Source organism: Hypomesus transpacificus, chromosome 11, assembly GCF_021917145.1.
Source record: "Hypomesus transpacificus isolate Combined female chromosome 11, fHypTra1, whole genome shotgun sequence".
In the NCBI taxonomy this organism is placed as follows: Eukaryota; Metazoa; Chordata; class Actinopteri; order Osmeriformes; family Osmeridae; genus Hypomesus; species Hypomesus transpacificus.
Window position 1 is genome coordinate 10,780,854 of NC_061070.1, and position 19,723 is coordinate 10,800,576.

The 19,723-nt window shown below is 43.4% G+C and overlaps 1 protein-coding gene across 1 annotated transcript; it reads left to right on the forward strand.

Annotated features, from left to right (window-relative positions):
• Window positions 1–898: 898 nt before the first annotated feature.
• Window positions 899–19,329, forward strand: opn4a (opsin 4a (melanopsin)). Its single transcript, XM_047029403.1, has 12 exons — window positions 899–1,048; window positions 2,647–2,655; window positions 9,964–10,106; window positions 10,760–10,893; window positions 13,280–13,483; window positions 14,605–14,776; window positions 14,959–15,126; window positions 15,242–15,349; window positions 16,318–16,513; window positions 16,614–16,784; window positions 18,326–18,391; window positions 19,090–19,329. The coding sequence occupies exons 1-12, from the start codon at window positions 899–901 to the stop codon at window positions 19,327–19,329; spliced, it is 1,761 nt and encodes a 586-aa protein (XP_046885359.1).
• The last annotated feature ends 394 nt before the right edge of the window (window positions 19,330–19,723 follow it).

Here is a 19,723-nt window from a genome sequence, read left to right on the forward strand (position 1 = left end):
CCTGTTGGGATCCTCCGAGGGGGCATTTGCACGAGCCAAGCATCCAGGTGTGAATACACGGACTCCATACATCCTCACGTGTGCTGCGCTTTCATCAGGTCAAATACCCAACACGAGCACCAAGCAAAGCTTTGCAATCCTGAACTGTCTCAACTGTCCTGTTAAAATGTCAATCCACCATTGCAGTTCTCGGTGTGCTGAACTGCAATGGTGTGCTTTATTTCTATTCCGATCCCCCCCCCCCCCCCCCCCCCCCCCCCCCAATTTATATGTCAAATCTATTCTAACAATTCAGTTCAGGATTCACTTTAAGAATAGGGAAAACAGGTGAATATAAGTAATAGTTTTCATTCTTAGTTTCTATCTCTTTCTCCGTTCAAGAAGGCTACAGACTTTTAATGAAAGACGTTCTCAATTGAATAAAAAACGGCTGAATTAATCAACATAAGAACACAATTTGATACTGAGAATATTACTCAATTGACCTAAATAGTACGGGAAAGTGTGCCGACAATTACTGCTTATCTCGGAGAGGAGGGGGCAGAGTGGAGATGGAGCGTGTGCAGTTCTCTCACTTATAAATATGTTAAACAATTGTTTAGCACATCAGTAAGCGTTAGCCTTTCCCTTTACTCTCTTAATCAGAACAGTGGTTGTCGCGCTGGGTTTCTGCAAAACCAAATTGACAACGTTGGAAGATCTAGTTCTCCAATAAAATTCATATCGAGAATCGATAGATAAGTTTCCATAACAGAGGGGCCAGCGGCAACTAGGAAGTTAACGAATCTGAACTGGTTTCATTTCGCTGTTTCTGGAGCATCTCCCGTCTCCCATCTCCCACTTTGCCCACCTTCAGATCGCGGGTGGCGGGTGTGTCCGGGAGGGCGCGTGAGGAGCGATGAGCGGGGCAATGCGTTCCGTGAGAAAGGGCATATCGTGTCCGTACCAGGACCCCAACTGTACTCGCATCGTGGAGACACTTTCTTCCTGGAATGAATCGGTGGGTAATGCCTACCGCCTGGTGGACCTTCCACCCGCCACCACTTCAGTAAGTAGTTCCCTTCCAATTCTTTTTCGTGGTGCTCTCCGTCTTTCCATGGTAATTACCACCTCTACGGGTGAGCGTGCAAGGGTATTTGAATCACCCCATTTGATGAATGCTACTGATGAAGTAGCAGCAATAAAAGGATAACCTTAGGAAGTTTCTTTTGTTATGTATAGTTTTGTATAGTAGTGCTTATTTGCCCCTTTCTTAGAGTAGCATGTATCCCCATTTTTACTGGTGATAAAGCTAGTATCTATGAATGGCAGTTAATACTTCAGCCTGGGTGTCCAAAGGAGTTTGTTCCACAAAATATTTCCCCAAAATAACTGCAGACGTTTACCAGTCTATTTTCTCAGTACACCCTGTACTTTCAGTTAACATCCCTTTTGACAGCTGTCCTTTTGAAACTCAGAGGTCAGCTCTGAATTCAAAATGTTTTATAGACCTACCAAAATACTGCAAGCCTTGCACATATAGTAGGCTAGATATGGAGTGCATAAAACATAGATGGTTAGTTTTGAAACCAGTATTGATTAGTTACATGATATGGTAGCATAATCATCCGTTAAATCTGAAACACACCTTGGCACCAGCATTTGTTTTGGTTCATCCGATGCAATGCTAGTTATTGCTTTTATTGACTGTTTATTTGCTGTGCTATATCACCTTTGAGACTATTATCTTCTCTGAAAATGATTTGACTTTAAGTTATTTGGTGGAAAATGTATTTTGTGACCTTGGGTCTCTCTCTCTGTCTCTCTTTCTCTCTCTGCTTTGTTTAAATGTTTACTTTATATTTTTTAATGTCATTGGGACTGTTCCTCAACTGTTACATACGCTACATAGGGATTGTGTTCATCAGTCTAAATACCAAAGCTGAGTTCTTACCTCTGAAAGAATGAGATGTCAAGCCCTTTCAGTCAGTAAATATCACCTGACAGCTTTGATGAAATATCAAGATGGCTTCCTGTACATTCTGATATGACATTTGCCTGTGTTGTCTCTCAGCCTAGCTGTGAGATACTGTGCACACGCATTTCGCTCATCAATGATTCCATCTAAAACCACCCTGAAAGAGACACACTTATAGAACACAGCTTGTTTGTCTGTTTGTCGTAAATGTTATATTTTTATGGTAATATCGAGGATTCATATCAGCTGGATTCGTTGATTGGCAGGATTCACGCAAACGGCTCCTGCTCGCCTCCCTCTGAGAGAGAGAGAGAGAGAGAGAGAGAGAGAGAGAGAGAGAGAGAGAGAGAGAGAGAGAGAGGTTCCTCCCAGCATAAACAGCAGTTTGTGCATGCAGCAATTTACAACCGGGTTTTTGTGCATGACGAGACAGTTTAACTGATGTAGCCGAACAGCCAGAGAAAGCGACGTGTCTCTGTGATTTGATGTCCTCGTTATAAAAATAGCCCGTCGACATCTTGTGTTCCTCTACAAAACGTGGTGCCCCGGAGGCACTAAGATGTGTGCAAAAAGCAAATATGAAAATGCATATTAATAGACGGCAAACACTTGCCATACGCCCTCTAGGATGGGACAAGTCAACCGTCCAGTGGCTCCACAGCTTCTGCCGGCTTGTTGTATTGACACAGCTCACCTCAGTCATACGCTGAGATTAAGGATCAGCTGAAACATCTCATTCATTAAATGGGACAGGGAAGTGAATTGCAACAACACATTCCCTGTGGTGGTTGATTCTTTGAAGAAGAAGAAGAAAAAAAAAACCAGAGATTAAATGTGCATTAAGCCATCAAACTGCCCTAACTCTGGGATGCCCATTAGACAATCCTCTTAGTCATCACCTTGGGTCATGATGGCAATGGGGTGGCACAGCTGGCACAGCAGGTGGCACATTGCCTCATGGGAACAGTAGTTCTACTCAGTGATGTAAAGCAGGAAGCCTGCTGAAGTGTGAAGGGTGGCATTGAGGAAAGTACATCAATTAGGAATAAACCCCTCAGCATGTTGTGTACTGTACTGTACATACTATTACACAAGTGACTACAGAGGATAATAAAGGCTAATAAATGGGTCAAACAAAGTCAAGTTATATGTTAATTAGTTCATGATGTATCCTGACATGAAACAAGAGATTTTGGCTGCTTGCCTGACAACAAATTGCTGTGGGTGAAAGCGCACTATTTACTCTGAACAGGAACATAACCATTCACACTCGGATACATCCACATGCAAGTCATAATTTCACACTAATCTCCAATGTAATTAAATAAAGTACAACCCAGAATCCATCACTGTGCAGTTCAGGCAAAGCTTTTCATTTGAAAAGATTTGAATTGGCATAAACATTGCTTAATTTATTGACTGCTCTTACAGTAAATCCCCCTACTAAAATAATCAGATGGTCCCCAGTTGGAGAGCCAGTGACACTGGTGAAGCCCAGCCAATGTAGAGCAACAATAACTGGTGGAGGGATCGACAGATGACAGGAGAGAGATAGTGAGAGAGAGATAGTGAGAGAGAGAGAGATTGAGAGAGAGATAGAGAGAGATGGGAGAGAGCAAGAAAGAAAGAGACAGACAGAGCGAGAGAGAGATAGAGAGAGAGAGAGAGAGAGAGAGAGACAGAGATGGATGGTGGGAGTGGAGGCTGTGTTTACATGCTGCTGATGGACGAGCGTCCCTCTGGTCGGCTCCTCCTATTCCCCTTCACTGGTCTGCAGCCAGTAGCTTGCATGACAACAGCACCTGAAAGCTCAGGCATCCCAGAGAGAGAGAAACAGGGGAGAACGGAAGAGGGAGGGAGGAAGAGTCAAAGTGGTAGAAGGAGAAGAGCTTAGAGGGACAGGAAAAAGCGAGACGATGGACAAGAAGAGATAAGATGCAAACGTCAAATGGAGGCATGTCTGCGTCTAAAGTTTATACATTAAGCATTTTACGGTTTTGCTTCTGGATACTAAATTGACAGCCTGGCTGCTAGAAGCTTCTGACTGGTTTAAATCCCTGTATCCCTCTGTACATAGAGACCTATGGGGAGATAGAGCCAGTAAGATGAAGATCTAGCCACAGAGGTTTGAGTACACAGTAATTGCTGCTCCACCACAACGATGAATTATACGATTAGTTGTACTGCCATGCTCAGTCAGAATCCCCATGGATCACTCTGTTTGTGTGTTTGCTTGTCTGTGTGTGTATGTGTGGGTGGGTGTGGAAATGTGCCGGTGAGATGGTTGCATCTTTATCTTCATCTGTTTGTTCAGCAGGGCTTTGCTGGGCGCAGGTCATCCACTCATCAATCCTAGTCTCATTGGGTGGGGTTGGAGGAGGATCTATTCGTTCTTGTATCATTCATCCTCCCTACTTTGAACTGAACTCAGAGTATTATTAGCATCCTATTATGCATTGTCCATATGTGTTATGTAGAATATAGTTTACTCTCCTCTGTCAGCACTGTCTAAACTCATTGGAGTCAAATCCTATCTTGAATGTGCCGGAAATATTTGAGTGGCTTCATACGATACGCAGTTAATCTTTTTCGCCCATCTCATTTGCGAGAGATTTACCATCGACAGTAACATTCCTATTGAAAAAGAGACGGTGGTATCTGCCGACAGATTCCCTCTGTTTATTTCATCCTTTTCAAAGAAACAACCACTGCTGGTATTAGCATTTGAGGCTCTCCAACGACTGTTTCAGATTACGGCCGGAAGCCTGCTCTGTCGGCACTGAGCCTGGCCCCTGGCCAAGGCTCTTTTATCTCTTCTTACTGAGGGCCAAAATCACTATGTCAAGTCAGGGACAGGCTACAGGGGCTTAAGGCAGACAACAGACTGACAGGCATGGCCACACGTACATGAATGCAGAGTTTGATGGCAGCAGTAGGATGCCACCTCAGTACCTCAGCGTGCCATGGATTTGTCTGTCCCCAAACTGCCGGTGAAGTCGATAAGAGAGGTCCTGTCTCCTTGTTTAGAGATGATCTCCCCAGGAGTCATGGTGGTCAACGACAACACATTGCAAACACCAGAGCGACTGATGTGAATGTGTGGGTTTTTCTTTCAGTTTATTGGAATTGTGTTTGATTTTGTGACCACGAATAGAGCTGGTACAAATGTACCATATACAGTTGTTGAGTGATCTGGGAGACATTGCGTAACACAGTCTCTGCCTAGCGTTTCGCTTTACGTAAGGCCACTGTAATTGTACATAGTTGCCAAAATGTTGGAAGAAAATAAACGTCATTTGATGTCCTTTTCTTGTCCAGTTACTATGTGTCTTTTTTGTCTTGTGTAAAGTCAAATGACGTACATCTTCAGAAGATCAGTGTGATTTACAATGTCTATACAATAATTCAGTAAATTGACCTGATAACTCACATACGCACACACACACACACACAGTTCTCTTGCCCTTTACCACCCACCATACACTTGCCAAGCCACACAGCAGTCAGCTGGGGTAGCAATACGTTAACATTACACTGTACAAAAGAGGACCCAAACTATGCTGCATATGTCCCTACTTAGACTCAATTGAATCATCACATTAAATCATCTCAGTGAAGACCACAGTTTTAAAAACTTCCACTACTTCATACACACACACATACACACACACAGCTCATTATTTCCATCTGTCTGTGGTGGTAAGTATGATTCATTTTGTCACACCACAGTATATTCGTCACTTTCCCACGCACACTAAGAGTGGAGCCTATTGTTGCGAGGGAAGCAATCAATGCTTCCGGTTCTCTTAATGAGAGGAGAGATCACTGGATACCTGCTACCAGACAGAGTTCTTGCACAGAGAGACTAAGGGAGATTCTCTCAAAAACCCACTCATTGAGGGTAATTGGCAAAATTACCCAACCCAATCAGCAGCTAAGCAACTTCCTAAATTCTGTGGAATATCATGAGGGTTGTGCTACCAACGTCAATACATTCTCCTTATAGTCCTTTTGTGCTACAGTTTTTGAGGATTATATGCTTAAACAACACATTGTAATCTGGATGTCAAACTGGGGTGTAGTTGAACATGCTGTGGTAAAGAGCCTTTAAGATTTCAGTGCAACAGTGTTGTTTTTTCAACTAATTATTTTATCGCTTATTTTGATTGTTCACAATATGTGCTTCATGTTTGGCTGCCTGCAATGTTTTTGGGGCTATCTTGTTGTTATTATCAGTGACCTATGCACTTTGTAAAGCTCTCTCTTGGAAGTTGCTTTGGATAAAAGTGTCTGCTAAATGAATACATGTAAATGTAATTAATTCCAGTGTCAGAATGTCACCTTTGAAAACCTGCTTCTTGTGTACAGTAGCTGTGGAAAGTATGAGGCAGATTGGATTAGATCTGGAGCATTACAGATCATGGAATTAAAACAAAAAGAAAATGGCAAATTGCTACCCTTTCAAGTCCTTTTTGCATGCTTGATTTATCACCACTTATTTGTTCAATGAAGGTTCACAGCTTTTAAGATATTGCCTTTTATGTTCAGCTTCTCTTGGTTTCGAAATCTTCTTTGATATCAAGCAGTCCAGATTGACTTAAACTCCTCAGTGGCCCTGATACCTTCTTGTTGAATGAGAATGTCATCCACTGACATCATTATTTATACCTGAGTTTACACCAAAAATCATCTATCGCAGATTTTTTTTTATCCACAGATTCTTCCAACTCAAAAGACATCATGAATGACTGTGGTTTCCAGACATGATATCATCCAAAATGTTTACTCTACTCTTAAATAGAAATTCACTACTTCAAGGGATTGAGGTATAGTATGGTAATCTATGAGGACCAAGTTAAATAATGAAATGAAAATATTAAGATTTTTAGCTGAAATCTTGAGATTTAGAAAGTTAGAAATCTTAGCTTTGGCAATTGATTCATGCATTTCCCTTCAGCAACTCTACTCAGAACTTTCATTGGCTAATATCACCTCTAAATTATTTCCTGGTAGTGGATAGTTAACATCTTTTTGGGGGGGGTGATTCCGCTCAGTTTGTCTAATACAGGCACCTTTGAACTGTTTGATGTGTGAAGTGGCAAAGTGTTAGGTTTTAGACTAAGTCCAGTTCAAACAGCCTCTTAATGGCTGCCAGACACTTCCACCTGGGTGACAAGTCACAGGAGCTGCTTTCATCTCACATGAGCCGAGGCAGGTCTAAACGGTTGTAGTTTTTTCCTTGGCCTTTCAACGTTTTTGTTTAGTCAGTTTCAATGTAATTTGCAAACTCCTTAGAAGTCATTGTTGGTATCGTGTTTTTTTGCGCCCTTTCTTGTTTTTAATCTGTTGCACTTGGAGATTTTAGCTAAATATAAAGTGCATTACAAATACAATTATTATTATTATTGTCCAATTCAATTTCCACTAATTTTTGAAAATGTTGTTCGTGGTTTTTGTCAGTGAAAATCCAGAAATAGGATTTTAATTGGAAGATTACATGTATGTTGATAGTTCAAAGGAGCATTTTTGCCTTATCATATCCAGCTGCCGTATAAAGATTGTGTCATGGCATTCAAATGCCACCATGACCACGGCATCAGCAGAAGCACTACGGACACTGCACAAAAACCAGATCCCCTCTCTTCCAACATCTCCACATCCCTGCATTCCCCCATCCTCCCCATCTTCTTTCATTACATCTAATCATGATATAATCACATTAACACTCAAACCTGTGCTCGCGGACAGTTCTAGACTCCCTGACTAAACTAATGGATCCTTCTTGCGTGCAGATCCGGCTCGGCTGGATCCTTCTTGCGAGCGAGACAAGGCTACCAAGCGGAGCTCACACCGTGTGAATTGACTAGGATGTGAGAGAACAGATACGATATTTGGCTCCGGTTTGATTTATTCAATTACGGCTTTGTTTTCACGGACATGATTCCTTTTGATTGTTTTCCTCCTGCTGCGTCTACAAAGTGCTGGAGCAGGCTGTCCCGCCCTCAGCTACTGTACTCAACCAACCAAATATTATCTTCATTAAAACCATCCTGCAGATTATCCGATTAAGACCTTAAACAGATACCAATGGACAGGGCTGCAATGCATAATGACGTGTAGGCCCCGTTCCTGATTTGATTTGAGTACACGCTCTGGGAACACAACACAGTTTAAATGACTGTATCAGCTACTTCAGATTTGAGACATTAAAGAATACATTTTGTGGGAGTGAAAGTGCACCGCTAAATTGAACATCTCGGATCTCTCGGCTTTTCTTCAGTCCAAAATGGAAAACAGGATTTTCTCAGGGGCTTGAATATGTCTCAATAAGACTATTTATGAGTGAGTCAGTGAGATACAGGAATTGTTGCCACTGCCTCGTGGGAGTTGAAAGACCAGCAGAAAGCAGCGCGACAGGCACAGGAGACAGGAAGGCTGCTTTGTGATTGATAGAAGTGCAGACAGGAAAGATTGAGAAGCAATTGGTTTGGTTAAGATGGATTGATAGAGAATGGGGTTGTCATACAGTATTGTACTTCTGCCACGACTGAAGCCTGTTGAGTTGAAAATTGATATACTGTTGAAAAGCTAAGGCTCTATGAATTCAGAAATGGCGTCCAAGCATTTCGAATCTGGATGTGTTTCTGAACATCGGAAAAAAACTGTGTGTGTGTTTAGTGTACCTGTATAGAACATGGGAGTTGTTCATGTGATTTGGCTCTTGTGTCCCCCTACTCTATTGAATTCATCCACACATGGTTCCCTTTCCTATGTACCCATACTATTGCACATTGACAGCTGCACGGGTCAAGGTCTATGGCATTATCATTCTCTTGATGATAGTGCCCAGACACAACACAATGATGGACCAGTATCTAAAAGGAAAGGTTTTTCTCTCTGTTGACAATGTTGGGTATGCATCCTGGCTATCACTGTTGAATTGTGAGAAGCCAAATATAGAACATAACAACATCATGATTCACCATTTCTTACACTATAAACCCAGCTGCAAAGCATCCTGTCACATTGCTTTTTACGTTGTCGTCTTCTTTTCTAAGAGTCCCATTTAAGACGTTTCATTGAACCAGGCAGAGTCCACGCATGTCTCATTGTATGATATCGATGTGCAGTTCCAATGCATTTCGAATACATAGTTATATCTAAACAGAACCCCTTAACTGGCAGATGAACTGGTAGAACGAAATAGAAAATGAAGATGATGTTTGCTGAGCGATGGCGTGCCAACTATGAAAATGTTCTTACTCCCTCCCTTCCCCTTTGGCTATAGTTGTAATTAGCACATGCAAATGTTAAGCGAGCAGCGAGTCTGGACTCAGAGTGTGGTCTTCAGAAGTTAGGGGGGAGGGTGGAGAGACTTAGACTGGGAACAATATCATATTATAGTTTTATAGTGGGTGGTGTATTCAACAAATGTGTGGGTCGATGATGAACAAAACAGTGCTCTTAATTATTGTCTTTCAAATCTTAAATAAGCCATCATTTAGAGCACTGTTTTGCATTCTTCCACAAAGACATGTTGGAAGCAGTCTATGGACTTACCTGTGAACATTTTGCTACTTTGAATTTTCCTTTGTATAACTATAGAATAGAATAACACACTGTATAATTAGAGCTCTTCTTGCTCTAGCATGCATAACTAAGGTTGAGGTGTACCCCAATTAATGTATGTAAATATTATTATGGATATATATTAATATATTGAATTATTAACATTTGTAAACAAATTATTACATTGTGTATACAATGAACAAGGTCAAAATGTATCAGGTATCTTTCTATACAGCAGTAGCGATTTAAGTGGATATACATTTTTTTGGGGTGTTAATAATGTGTTTTCATGTTTTGAATTGCACTTTACTGGATGTGTATGTGAAATACTTTTTAGTGGCCATGGCAGGGAAGTTAGATCATAGCAATTAGACCAACTGGTGCGTGTTAACTATTGTAAACCATGTTCACATGCAGTACTCTCGTTTCACCTGTAGGTGGCCAAGGTACAGGAGACACGCCACGCTTTCCCAACAGTGGATGTGCCTGACCATGCTCACTACACTATAGGGGTGGTCATTCTGGCCATTGGCATCACAGGAATGGTTGGAAACTTCCTGGTCATCTATGCTTTCAGCAGGTACGTTGCCCTTGGTCCCTGGAACAGTTTGGATTTCCACTCCGTCCGTACTGATGGTTGAAGGGCAAGCTGATATCAGACGTCGTATCTGTGGGACTAAGCGTACAGAAACTTCATCTGGTACTGATATACTGTAAATACATGGTCTATTTTGCCTTTCTTGCCACTGGGGCAGTACTTTTCAGGGTGAACTGCTTTTAGTATTTTCACGGTAGATGTTGAACCCCTTCATCTATGACTGCGTATTAGAGAGGCTTGATGTGCATCTATATAAGATTAAAGTATATTTTGCTGGCAGATACGTTTCAAACCCACATTGAATACTAGGCTTGAGGTCAATTGGTTCTGTTTGTTGAAGGGGGTCTCAATGCTTTGTGTTACCATCATTTTTCTACCTCTTCATTTTGAAAACGAATGATTCATTTAACATAAAGACAAACACTCGCTAATATAACCACACACATACACTCCGTAATATATATTTTTCCATTTCTTTTCAAGGAAAACCAGAAGAATAACAAATTAAACCATAAACCTACTGTATCGGAATGAAAAGAAACCATGCAATGACAGAAAAAAGACCATTTGATTGGGATTTCACCAGTTCCCTTGCGTGTATGTGTGTGTGCATTTGTGTGTTTGTGTGCGTATAGGAGCAGATCTCTGCGGACTCCAGCGAACATGTTCATAATTAACCTGGCCATCACTGACCTGCTGATGTGTGTCACCCAGGCGCCCATATTCTTCACCACAAGCATGCACAAAAGATGGATCTTTGGAGAAAAGGGTAAGCTCTCACTTCTGACTCACTGGGTCAACCACATTCAAAACACAATGACTTCAGCGCAATAGCAAGGTCATTATGCCAAGAACTGCATTTAGTTGATACTTCCTGGATTGCATTCCTTAATTGCTTTCCTTGAAGGATGTTTCCAATGATTTTTGTGAAAAGGAAAGGCACACACTGTGAACATGGGCGTTGGTGAGGAAAAATGAGAGGATGAAATTTGCTCTTTTTTTATTAAAAGTCAAATACATTCCAGTGAATGAGATGTTGCCCAGAGAACCAGTACAGAGTGACTCTGAATATGTCTTTAGAGAGAACATGTATGCCTACTGTACTTGTCTACAGTTATGCTGTAGCTCATATCAATCAATGAAATGGGTCTTTGTACTTGGCATTTCAGAAATGTGTTGATTCAGATGTTTTTTACATACTGCATAGCTAAAGATGCCTAGCCTACAAAGCTCCACATCATTTTATTATTCTTCCTCTCTACATTTTATTCGACAGATTTTTTTGAAATACTGTTCAATTCAGGGTTAGTAAAAATAGCAACAAACTGAAAAATCACAGATATCTTTCCTAAAATATGAAAGAAGTGAACAAGCTACTGGCTAAGCCATTTCAGCTCTCTCCCTAACTGCGTAACACTCGTTTACACTGAGATTGGGGGAAAAAAGCTCCCTCTATCTGAGAACAACAAATTACAGTCAACTAAAGTTTGGGAAGCAGACCGTCATACATCACATGCATATCATCTGAACAATAGCTTAAAAAAGAATGAACTTCAACTTCTATGGGACTCAATCTGCAAACGCAATAAGTAAAAAATGGACATATCAAAAATGAACTGCTAAATTGTCCTGTCTGTTTTAGTATTACTCTGCTTTGGTGATAACTGTAAATAATGAACATATTGAATGTTTTTGAGCTAGCTCAATAGTCATTCGTTCCTAAGTAACAAATGACCTTCAAAATGTTGACATTTACAATTATCATTAAGATCAATAGCACACACAAGTCTACTGACCCATGTAGATAATTACATCAAATAGACCGAGCAGAATTAGATGTCTTCAAGTGGATTTCCTGTTTAGTAGCATTTGGTAGCACTAATGCACACCTCAAGCCTGACAAATATATAGTTGCAAACACTTTCAATCCATTTTTTTAATTTGAGTCAATAATAATAAAGATGTCATATTGGCACTGCCTGTCCTGCACATGGCACAGGAGGACTGTGGAACCATCAGACTCTGAAGCCTCAAAAGAAAGGAAATTAAAATGACCACCATGACCCTAACTACCGATGCACAAATAAGGTTATTTCAATGCACATCTACTGAATGACACTTGTTACAATACTACTAAGTTGGTCCACTTTGCATCAAACATAATGTACATGAGGAAATATCTTGTTTGTACATTAATATAATTAAAGTAGTTGAAATGAAGAATTACTTGTGGTGGTCATTCAAATGACCTTTCTTTTTAGGCTTTTTTCACAAACCCTAACTCTCCACATGAACCATTAATTTTTTTGTTTTTAAGAAACGTAAGGGGTCATCGTGGGCCACTGAGCATTGACTGACCCTGGGAAAACCGTATCTATGAAGATATGTGTGAACATGGGGGTGTGGGGTGATCCTGGGTTGAGGACAAACTGTGCCCTCAGCCTTGACCACCATGGGGAGTTTGTGTGTATGTGTGTGTGTGTGTGCGTGTAGCTGGATGTTCTTCATGCATCCAGGAATACGTGCCTCTGGGGGAATTGTACTGGATATTTAGGTGTGTGCGTGCGTGGTGTGTGCATGTGTGTGTGTGTGGTAGGTGGGAATGTGTGAACATGTGAAACTCACACTTACAGGAAGCCACCGTCCTATCTGGTGCTTCTTCATTCTGCAGGCTGTCCTTCTGATGGACCTGGTTCCTGGTCACCAGTTTCAAAGACAAGCCTGAAGACCAGACATGAAATAAAGACAATCAGCAGCTCTCTCGCTTTCCCACTTTCTACCACCACCACTTTCTTTGTGAACTTTCTGTTCACTTTCCATTTAATGTGTTGAGTGTGAGACTGTAACAGGATAAAAGCAAGTTCTTACTACCATCTGGGTTTGTGAACCCCTCTGCAAATTGTTGTTTTGGCAGTGTGTCCGATAATCAGCCTGCCTATTTGTCCATGTACTGTAAATCTGCCTGTCTGTCTATACTCATACTAAGTGTACACACTGTCTCCCTCTCACCCTCCCTCTTTCTTTCTCTCTCCCCCTCTCTCCCTCTCCCCCTCCCTCTCTCCCTCTGTCCTTCCCTCCCTTCCTCCCTCCATCTCACCCTCCCTCTCACCCTCCCTCCCTCTCATCCTCCCTCCCATACCCTCTCTCCCTCCTAGGTTGTGAGCTCTACGCGTTCTGTGGGGCTCTGTTTGGGATCTGTTCCATGATCACTCTAACTGTGATCGCTGTGGACCGCTACTTTGTCATCACGCGCCCGCTGGCCTCCATTGGTGTCATGTCCCGTAAACGAGCCTTCCTCATCCTTGTGGGGGCCTGGCTTTACTCCCTGGGCTGGAGCCTACCTCCCTTCTTTGGCTGGAGTGAGTCCACACATGCCCACAGACACAGACACAGACAGACAGACAGACTCTCACACACACACACACACATATGCTCAGCAACCACACTGACACCTCTACACAGACTTAAGCTCCCACATGCACACACATACACACACACACACACACACTATGAGACACAGTGAACACATTGGTTTGGCCTTGCACTCGGTTTGGGATAAGCTATTCAGAAGCCAGGTTGGCATGACTCAATCTGATTGTGTGTATGTGTGTGTGTGTGCTGTAGACAGAGGAAGACGGTGTGGGAGTGTGAGGGACGGAGTGAAAATCAAAAAACTCTTGTCTGTCTGGGTGAGGCCTTCTTAGATGTGCCATCCAGAGCTGTGCAGTGTCCAGGCCCAGGATAAGGCTTTGGCTGTGGGATCAGAGATCGCTGAGCTGGCTCAAAGACGTCTGACTGGGTAGAATGTTGACTGAAAGGTTATGGGAAGATGGGCAACGATTAGCTTCTCACAAGCCCTGCAGCTGCCAGGCCTACCTTTACAGTAAACACCCAACAGAGTAAGAGAGTGGAATGGAGGTTGGAGGTTGGAGGGGAGTTGATGGGCTGGTTGCCTGCCTCGAGGAGCCCGCGTCAGGGAACTGCGTGCGTTCGCATCTCTTTAGATGCCGTTTCCCAGCCACTCCGGTCCCATCAGATCACATGAAGGACTCCTTAAACGAATCTGACGGCTTCTGCTCGCCTCGGCACCGCTGATGATCACATCAGCCTTCCCCATCAGTGAAACAAACATCAGAAAACATGAAAGATACAACCCCAAATATTTGATGTCACGCACTTTCATCGTAGGGCATTTATTGTAACAAGTGATTGGTGGTTTTTGAGTGGAGTGTGTCGCAAATGCAAGCTGTGACGTGTGTCCCTGATGAACTGTTCCGTAAAGTCTTTGGAGAATGTGATTGACAGTTCTGTGTCAAGGAATGACACTCCAGGGACAACTTGTAGTTGTCAGCGCAGTGACAAGAGGCTGTCTTTTGACAGCGTCTTACCTTTGGCTCTGCCCCCACTGTCATTCCGTGTGTTCTGTGAATTGTCTTTTTCAACACTTCTCCTTTGCTCTACACCCCCCACCCCGCCACAGGTGCTTATGTCCCCGAAGGCCTGTTGACCTCCTGTACCTGGGACTACGTGACCTTCACCCCCTCCGTGCGTGCCTACACCATGCTGCTGTTCATCTTCGTCTTCTTCATCCCCCTCATCATCATCATGTACTGCTACGTCTTCATCTTCAAGGCCATACGCCACACCAACAAGTAAGTGAGAGAGAGAGAGAGAGAGAGAGAGAGAGAGAGAGAGAGAGAGAGAGAGAGAGAGAGAAAGAGACAGACAGACAGACAGAGCGAGTGAGGCATGTGGTCACGTGTACCTGGGCTTGTGTGTGCGCACTCGTGTGTTTTGGCAGTCCGATGTGTACCGTTTGCGTTCCCCTCCGTAGGGCCGTCTGCAAAGTGGGCGGCTCCAACGGGAGCAGCAGAGACTCCATCAAGAGCTTCCACCGTCTGAAGAACGAGTGGAAGATGGCGAAGATCGCTCTCATCGTCATCCTACTGTACGTCATCTCCTGGTCCCCCTACTCCATCGTGGCCCTGACGGCCTTCGCAGGGTGAGCCCCAGAGACGCCGCGTCGCCTTCGTCTGTCACGCGCAACCACGGCAACCCGGTATTCATCATCTGTTTACCATTCACAGTGTCTCTCCTGGGGTCTGTCTCTCATGCAGGTATGCAGACATTCTGACGCCCTACATGAACTCAGTTCCTGCTGTGATTGCCAAGGCTTCAGCCATCCACAACCCCATCATCTATGCCATAACCCACCCCAAGTACAGGTAACCCAGTTCTGTCTGACGCCATGGAAACTCTGACCTGTTGATGCCTCTTAAGCCTCTTTCCTTGCCTATTTTGGGCACCATTATAATATGGGAGCGAATGTAATCTGCATTTTCATTGTGGCACCTCAGCGGTTAGAAGTCAGCATCAGAAGAGAATATGGGTCAGATAAACGTCTGCTTATTCAACATACTGTAACCTAATAATCACCTATCCACCAGGGGGGATTTCATTTGACTAATACACACCGGCCCAGTGAGCCGTCCAGCACATCAGGATCGATCCAATCTGAGAGACACTCTCCCGTCAAGCTAAGCTAGCTTGTGCTCGGCCTGAATTCTGTTGACCATCAATTAACCTGAATGTCCAATCATCTGGACATTATGTTTTATGTTTAATATCTGGGACGTCTGAACTGCTGTGAACAGCACTAAGTGCTTTCGAGGGTGTTCACAGCTGATGGGTTGCTCATTGGCTGTGGTCTGATTCATAGTGACATGTCCAGAGCCAACGATTTCCTTTAACACAAGACGATTCGGGAGTGTGGTAAACTCAATTGTAATTATTCTTCATGAACCAAGAACCAGGGTTTTACCTGGTATTGTACGTTTAAGGGTAATTCCTGGTACTGCACATTTGGACAGGCCCATACTAATCCTCAGATAAAAATAACCAAAATAGCACCGTAGCAACAACTGGTATAGCGAGATGGTATTTACGTAAATGGCCCAAGCTTTGATTAAGGTGGAAATGATTACATTATATGGTATCTACAAAACAATAAAGAGACTCAGTAAATGCATGTCACCATGTAAGAAACAACAGACATGTAGTTCCTCCCTTTGTAAAGGGTTACTTACCAACCTATTGGTAAGTAATGAGCTGCACCTATTACCTAAACCTTCCTACGATCTGAACACTTTGGACGTACATCTCAGTGTCCTCCCTTCACCGTCTCTGTTCCCAGATTAGCCCTGGCCAAGTACATCCCCTGCCTGGGGGCCCTGTTGTGCGTGCGTCCCCGAGAGCTTCGCTCCTTCAGCAGCAGCTTCATGTCCACACGGCGCTCCACAGTCACCAGCCAGTCCTCGGACATCAGCCACAACTTCAGACGCACCAGCACAGTCAAGTCCCGTCTCTCCTCTGTCTCTGACAGTGAATCGGTGAGACAGTGTGCGTGTGTGTGCGCGTGTGTACCTCTATCTGTTTGCGTCAAGACGCACAGTCAAGGATACTGAGCGGTTTTGTTTGGGCTTTAAGCAGGGCTGGACAGACACAGAGGCTGAACTGGCAGGTTCGGGCTCCAGGCCTGCTAGCCGTCAGGTGTCCTGTGATATTAGCAAGGACACGGCCGAGCTGCCTGATTTCAAGCCCTCGTGCTCCTCCAGCTTCAAGTCCAAGATCAGGAACCATGACTCGGGCGTTTTTGAGAAGGTACAATCACAGCCCCATTGAAAGTCATTGCCATGTGCGCAGTATCGACCCATTCCATATGGAACATGTGTGTCTGTGTGCTTGCTTGTGTGGGTTCGTGTCTGTGTTAATGTATGTATTGAACAAACATGAGAATGCCGTACATGTGACCATACACACTTGCAAAATGATGTGATATCGACATCAGTGAGAGCTAATGACAGTTAAGAGTTCCCCTGACTCGCTTGAGAGCTTACATTTGTTTTTGCATTCCACCCGCTAATGCAGCACCAACAGCAGTTTGTCTTTTTATATCTCAGATTGAGCTCTACAACTCTGTTGAAAACACAGCAGCTGGAGTCCATACGTGCTGTAATTCTCTAACAAGACTGAGGGGAAACTGAGTAGTACTCCAACTTCCACCGGAAGGATTCATGGGGCAAAATCTGCCTCAAATCTAATAAACAGTCTTTTGGCCTGGAATGTGCCTCTGGATTTGTGTCAGCCAATCACATCGCTTGAGGGCTGATCTTGTATTTCTCAGAGACAGGATGTTGACATGCATCTTGGAAAGATACAAGTATCTGTTGAGTGAGCTCTGTGGGAGGGCATTAGACCAGGCAGATGGTATTAATGTCATGTCCTTAAGGTGTAATGGTTACTTGGGATGTGAAAAGGTTTACAGTAGGTTTCTTGTACTTACAGAAGTATTTCTGAGCTGTCATCCAAAACAGTAAACGTGTATTTTATTTCAGGGGTGAGAGAAGCAGTGCATCCTAGAACCTGTAGTGGCGGATAAGTTGAATTGTTGTGTCGTGGGATCAAAACTAGGATGACCTTGTTCCTTCACTTCCATCCGTTCCTCTTAGCAGCGGATTAGAACGTGTGTCCCACACTGTGACAGTAGGCCTACGTTCTAAACCCTTACACCCCACTTTTTTTCCCTTTCAGTGACCTTAGTGACCTCGTGAATTCTTGGTTGTGATGGGATTCAGCTGGGAAACAAGCATGTCTGGGGCAAATGTGTCTGTGCCACTCGAGGCACGTTTGCATTTTAATCATTTGTGCCCTCATGTTAATCCCAGACGTTGTGTATTTTCTAGAATAATCTTTTAGGGACATGAGTGGGAGTGAGGCTGCTCTTTGTGCTGTGAAATATGCTTTCCAGCTTGAATGAGAAAATCCCATTTGCCTCTGATTTAATGGTTGAAATAAACCTGTAAGTTTGTAGATTGAGATGTTAAGTGCCCCGGTTCAGATGATCCGCAGTGACATATGATGAGATACATGGCCTGCAACTCACAGCACTGGCAGTAATCCCTTTTCATCAGTGTGGTGCAAACCAAATCATGCACCAATAAAGGGATTTCACAAGGTTTGCCTTTGATGAGCACGTTTCATGTGAATGTATTTGAAATGGATGTCATCCATCAGGCTCATACTCCACAGACTCAGTAAAGTCAAATCACTGGACTAATGGACATGCGTACGCATTCGAAACCCACCTTTTGGGGTATGAAACCGCTTGTTACTTAATCTCAACTGCTTCTCTTTCCCTTCAGACCTCATATGACACAGATATATCCATGGCAGGTGTGGGCCACTGTGAGCGAGGACAACCTCCAGCTGTAAGTATTGACAAGAGACCCAACAGTCAATCAAATCATAGTTTGTTTCCCCATTGATCTGCTGGCCCAGCAAAGACTGGAGGCTCCATGTAGGATAATGAGCCAACCTCAGATGACCATGGCTCCATGTTCAGTTCAATCAAATCCAGGAAAACCGCCATTTCTACAGTTCCCAAAACCAATACAGCTCCTGGTGTATCAGCATGCTTGGGACCAATCCTCCTAGCTGTAGTCAGTCAAATAATTAAGTGCAGGCTAATTTGTTCCTGCGCACAACCTGACAGTACTCGCCAGCAGCTCTCCAGGAGGCATGTTAACAACAGAAGCAAGGAGGAAGTGGCCTTATTAAATCACTGTTGTTTAATCTCAATAAATGTCACAGCAGATTAAATAGGTTTATGAATGAGCGACAGAATTAACTGCCCGAAAACATTGCGGGTGTCTAGCTTCCTCTCCCTACGAGGGGAATATTGCCACTTGCTATTTCATTTGGAAGTCATCTCAGATAATGTCAAAGTATGAACGATTCTGGCTGATTAAGGTGACATGAGGAACACAGGAATTACTCTGGGCTTAAGATACAAAATATTAAGAGATGTTATCTTCTTGATACGGATACGACTGTCTTTTAGCCAGTCAGCAGACACAGAGTCCACTGTACATCTTAAAATGTTGTCTTCTCTCTTTCATGTTGACAGAACGCTGACTTGGAAGGATCGGTGACAAGAGGAATGATTGGTCGGATTCCAAGCATTGTCATCACGTCAGAGTCCAGCCCCTTCTTAGCTGTCCTTCGAGCCAGCTCCCGCTCCTCACGCACCCGAGCGTTCAACGGCATCATCGGGGCTGGGGATGTTACTATGGAGACGATGGGGAGTGTTCAGCAAGGTCCCACCCTACCTGCCAACGTCATCGATTCTTCTGCTCCAACCGTCTGATTCCCTTCAACTGTATTTATTTCAACTGTATTTATTTCTGTTATATGTATGAGCGTAAAGTCAAGTTTAGTTGTGTTTTCAACTTTTCTTTAGGTGTTGTTCACCTTTAAGTTAATGCTGTATGTTTCTATTTTATTTAGTTAGTTACCAAACAAGGATGACAGGAAGTTGCCAAGTTTACTGGCTGAGTAAATGGTGTTTTATTTTATTTGACTTTTATCTTCTGAGGTTTTGAGTCAGGAAGTCCCAAACTCACACAACGGTAAACTTTGTCAAACATTGTTCACAACCTAAATCCTTTCCTGCTGTCTTAAATGTTCGGGAAGCTGAATGAGTTGGATAGAGAGAAATGGTGCTGCCTGTGTGAGTGTGTGTGTGTGTGTGTGTGTGTGTG

What these genes read in the sequence shown, in the direction of transcription:
- opn4a (XM_047029403.1), top strand. Translation starts at nt 899, where the DNA reads ATGAGCGGGGCAATGCGTTCCGTGAGAAAGGGCATATCGTGTCCGTAC. An exon ending in ACCTCCCTTCTTTGGCTGGA is followed by an intron (nt 13,484 to 14,604) that starts GTGAGTCCACAC and finishes ACCCCGCCACAG; the next exon opens with GTGCTTATGTCCCCGAAGGC. An exon ending in AGCGAGGACAACCTCCAGCT is followed by an intron (nt 18,392 to 19,089) that starts GTAAGTATTGAC and finishes TCATGTTGACAG; the next exon opens with AACGCTGACTTGGAAGGATC.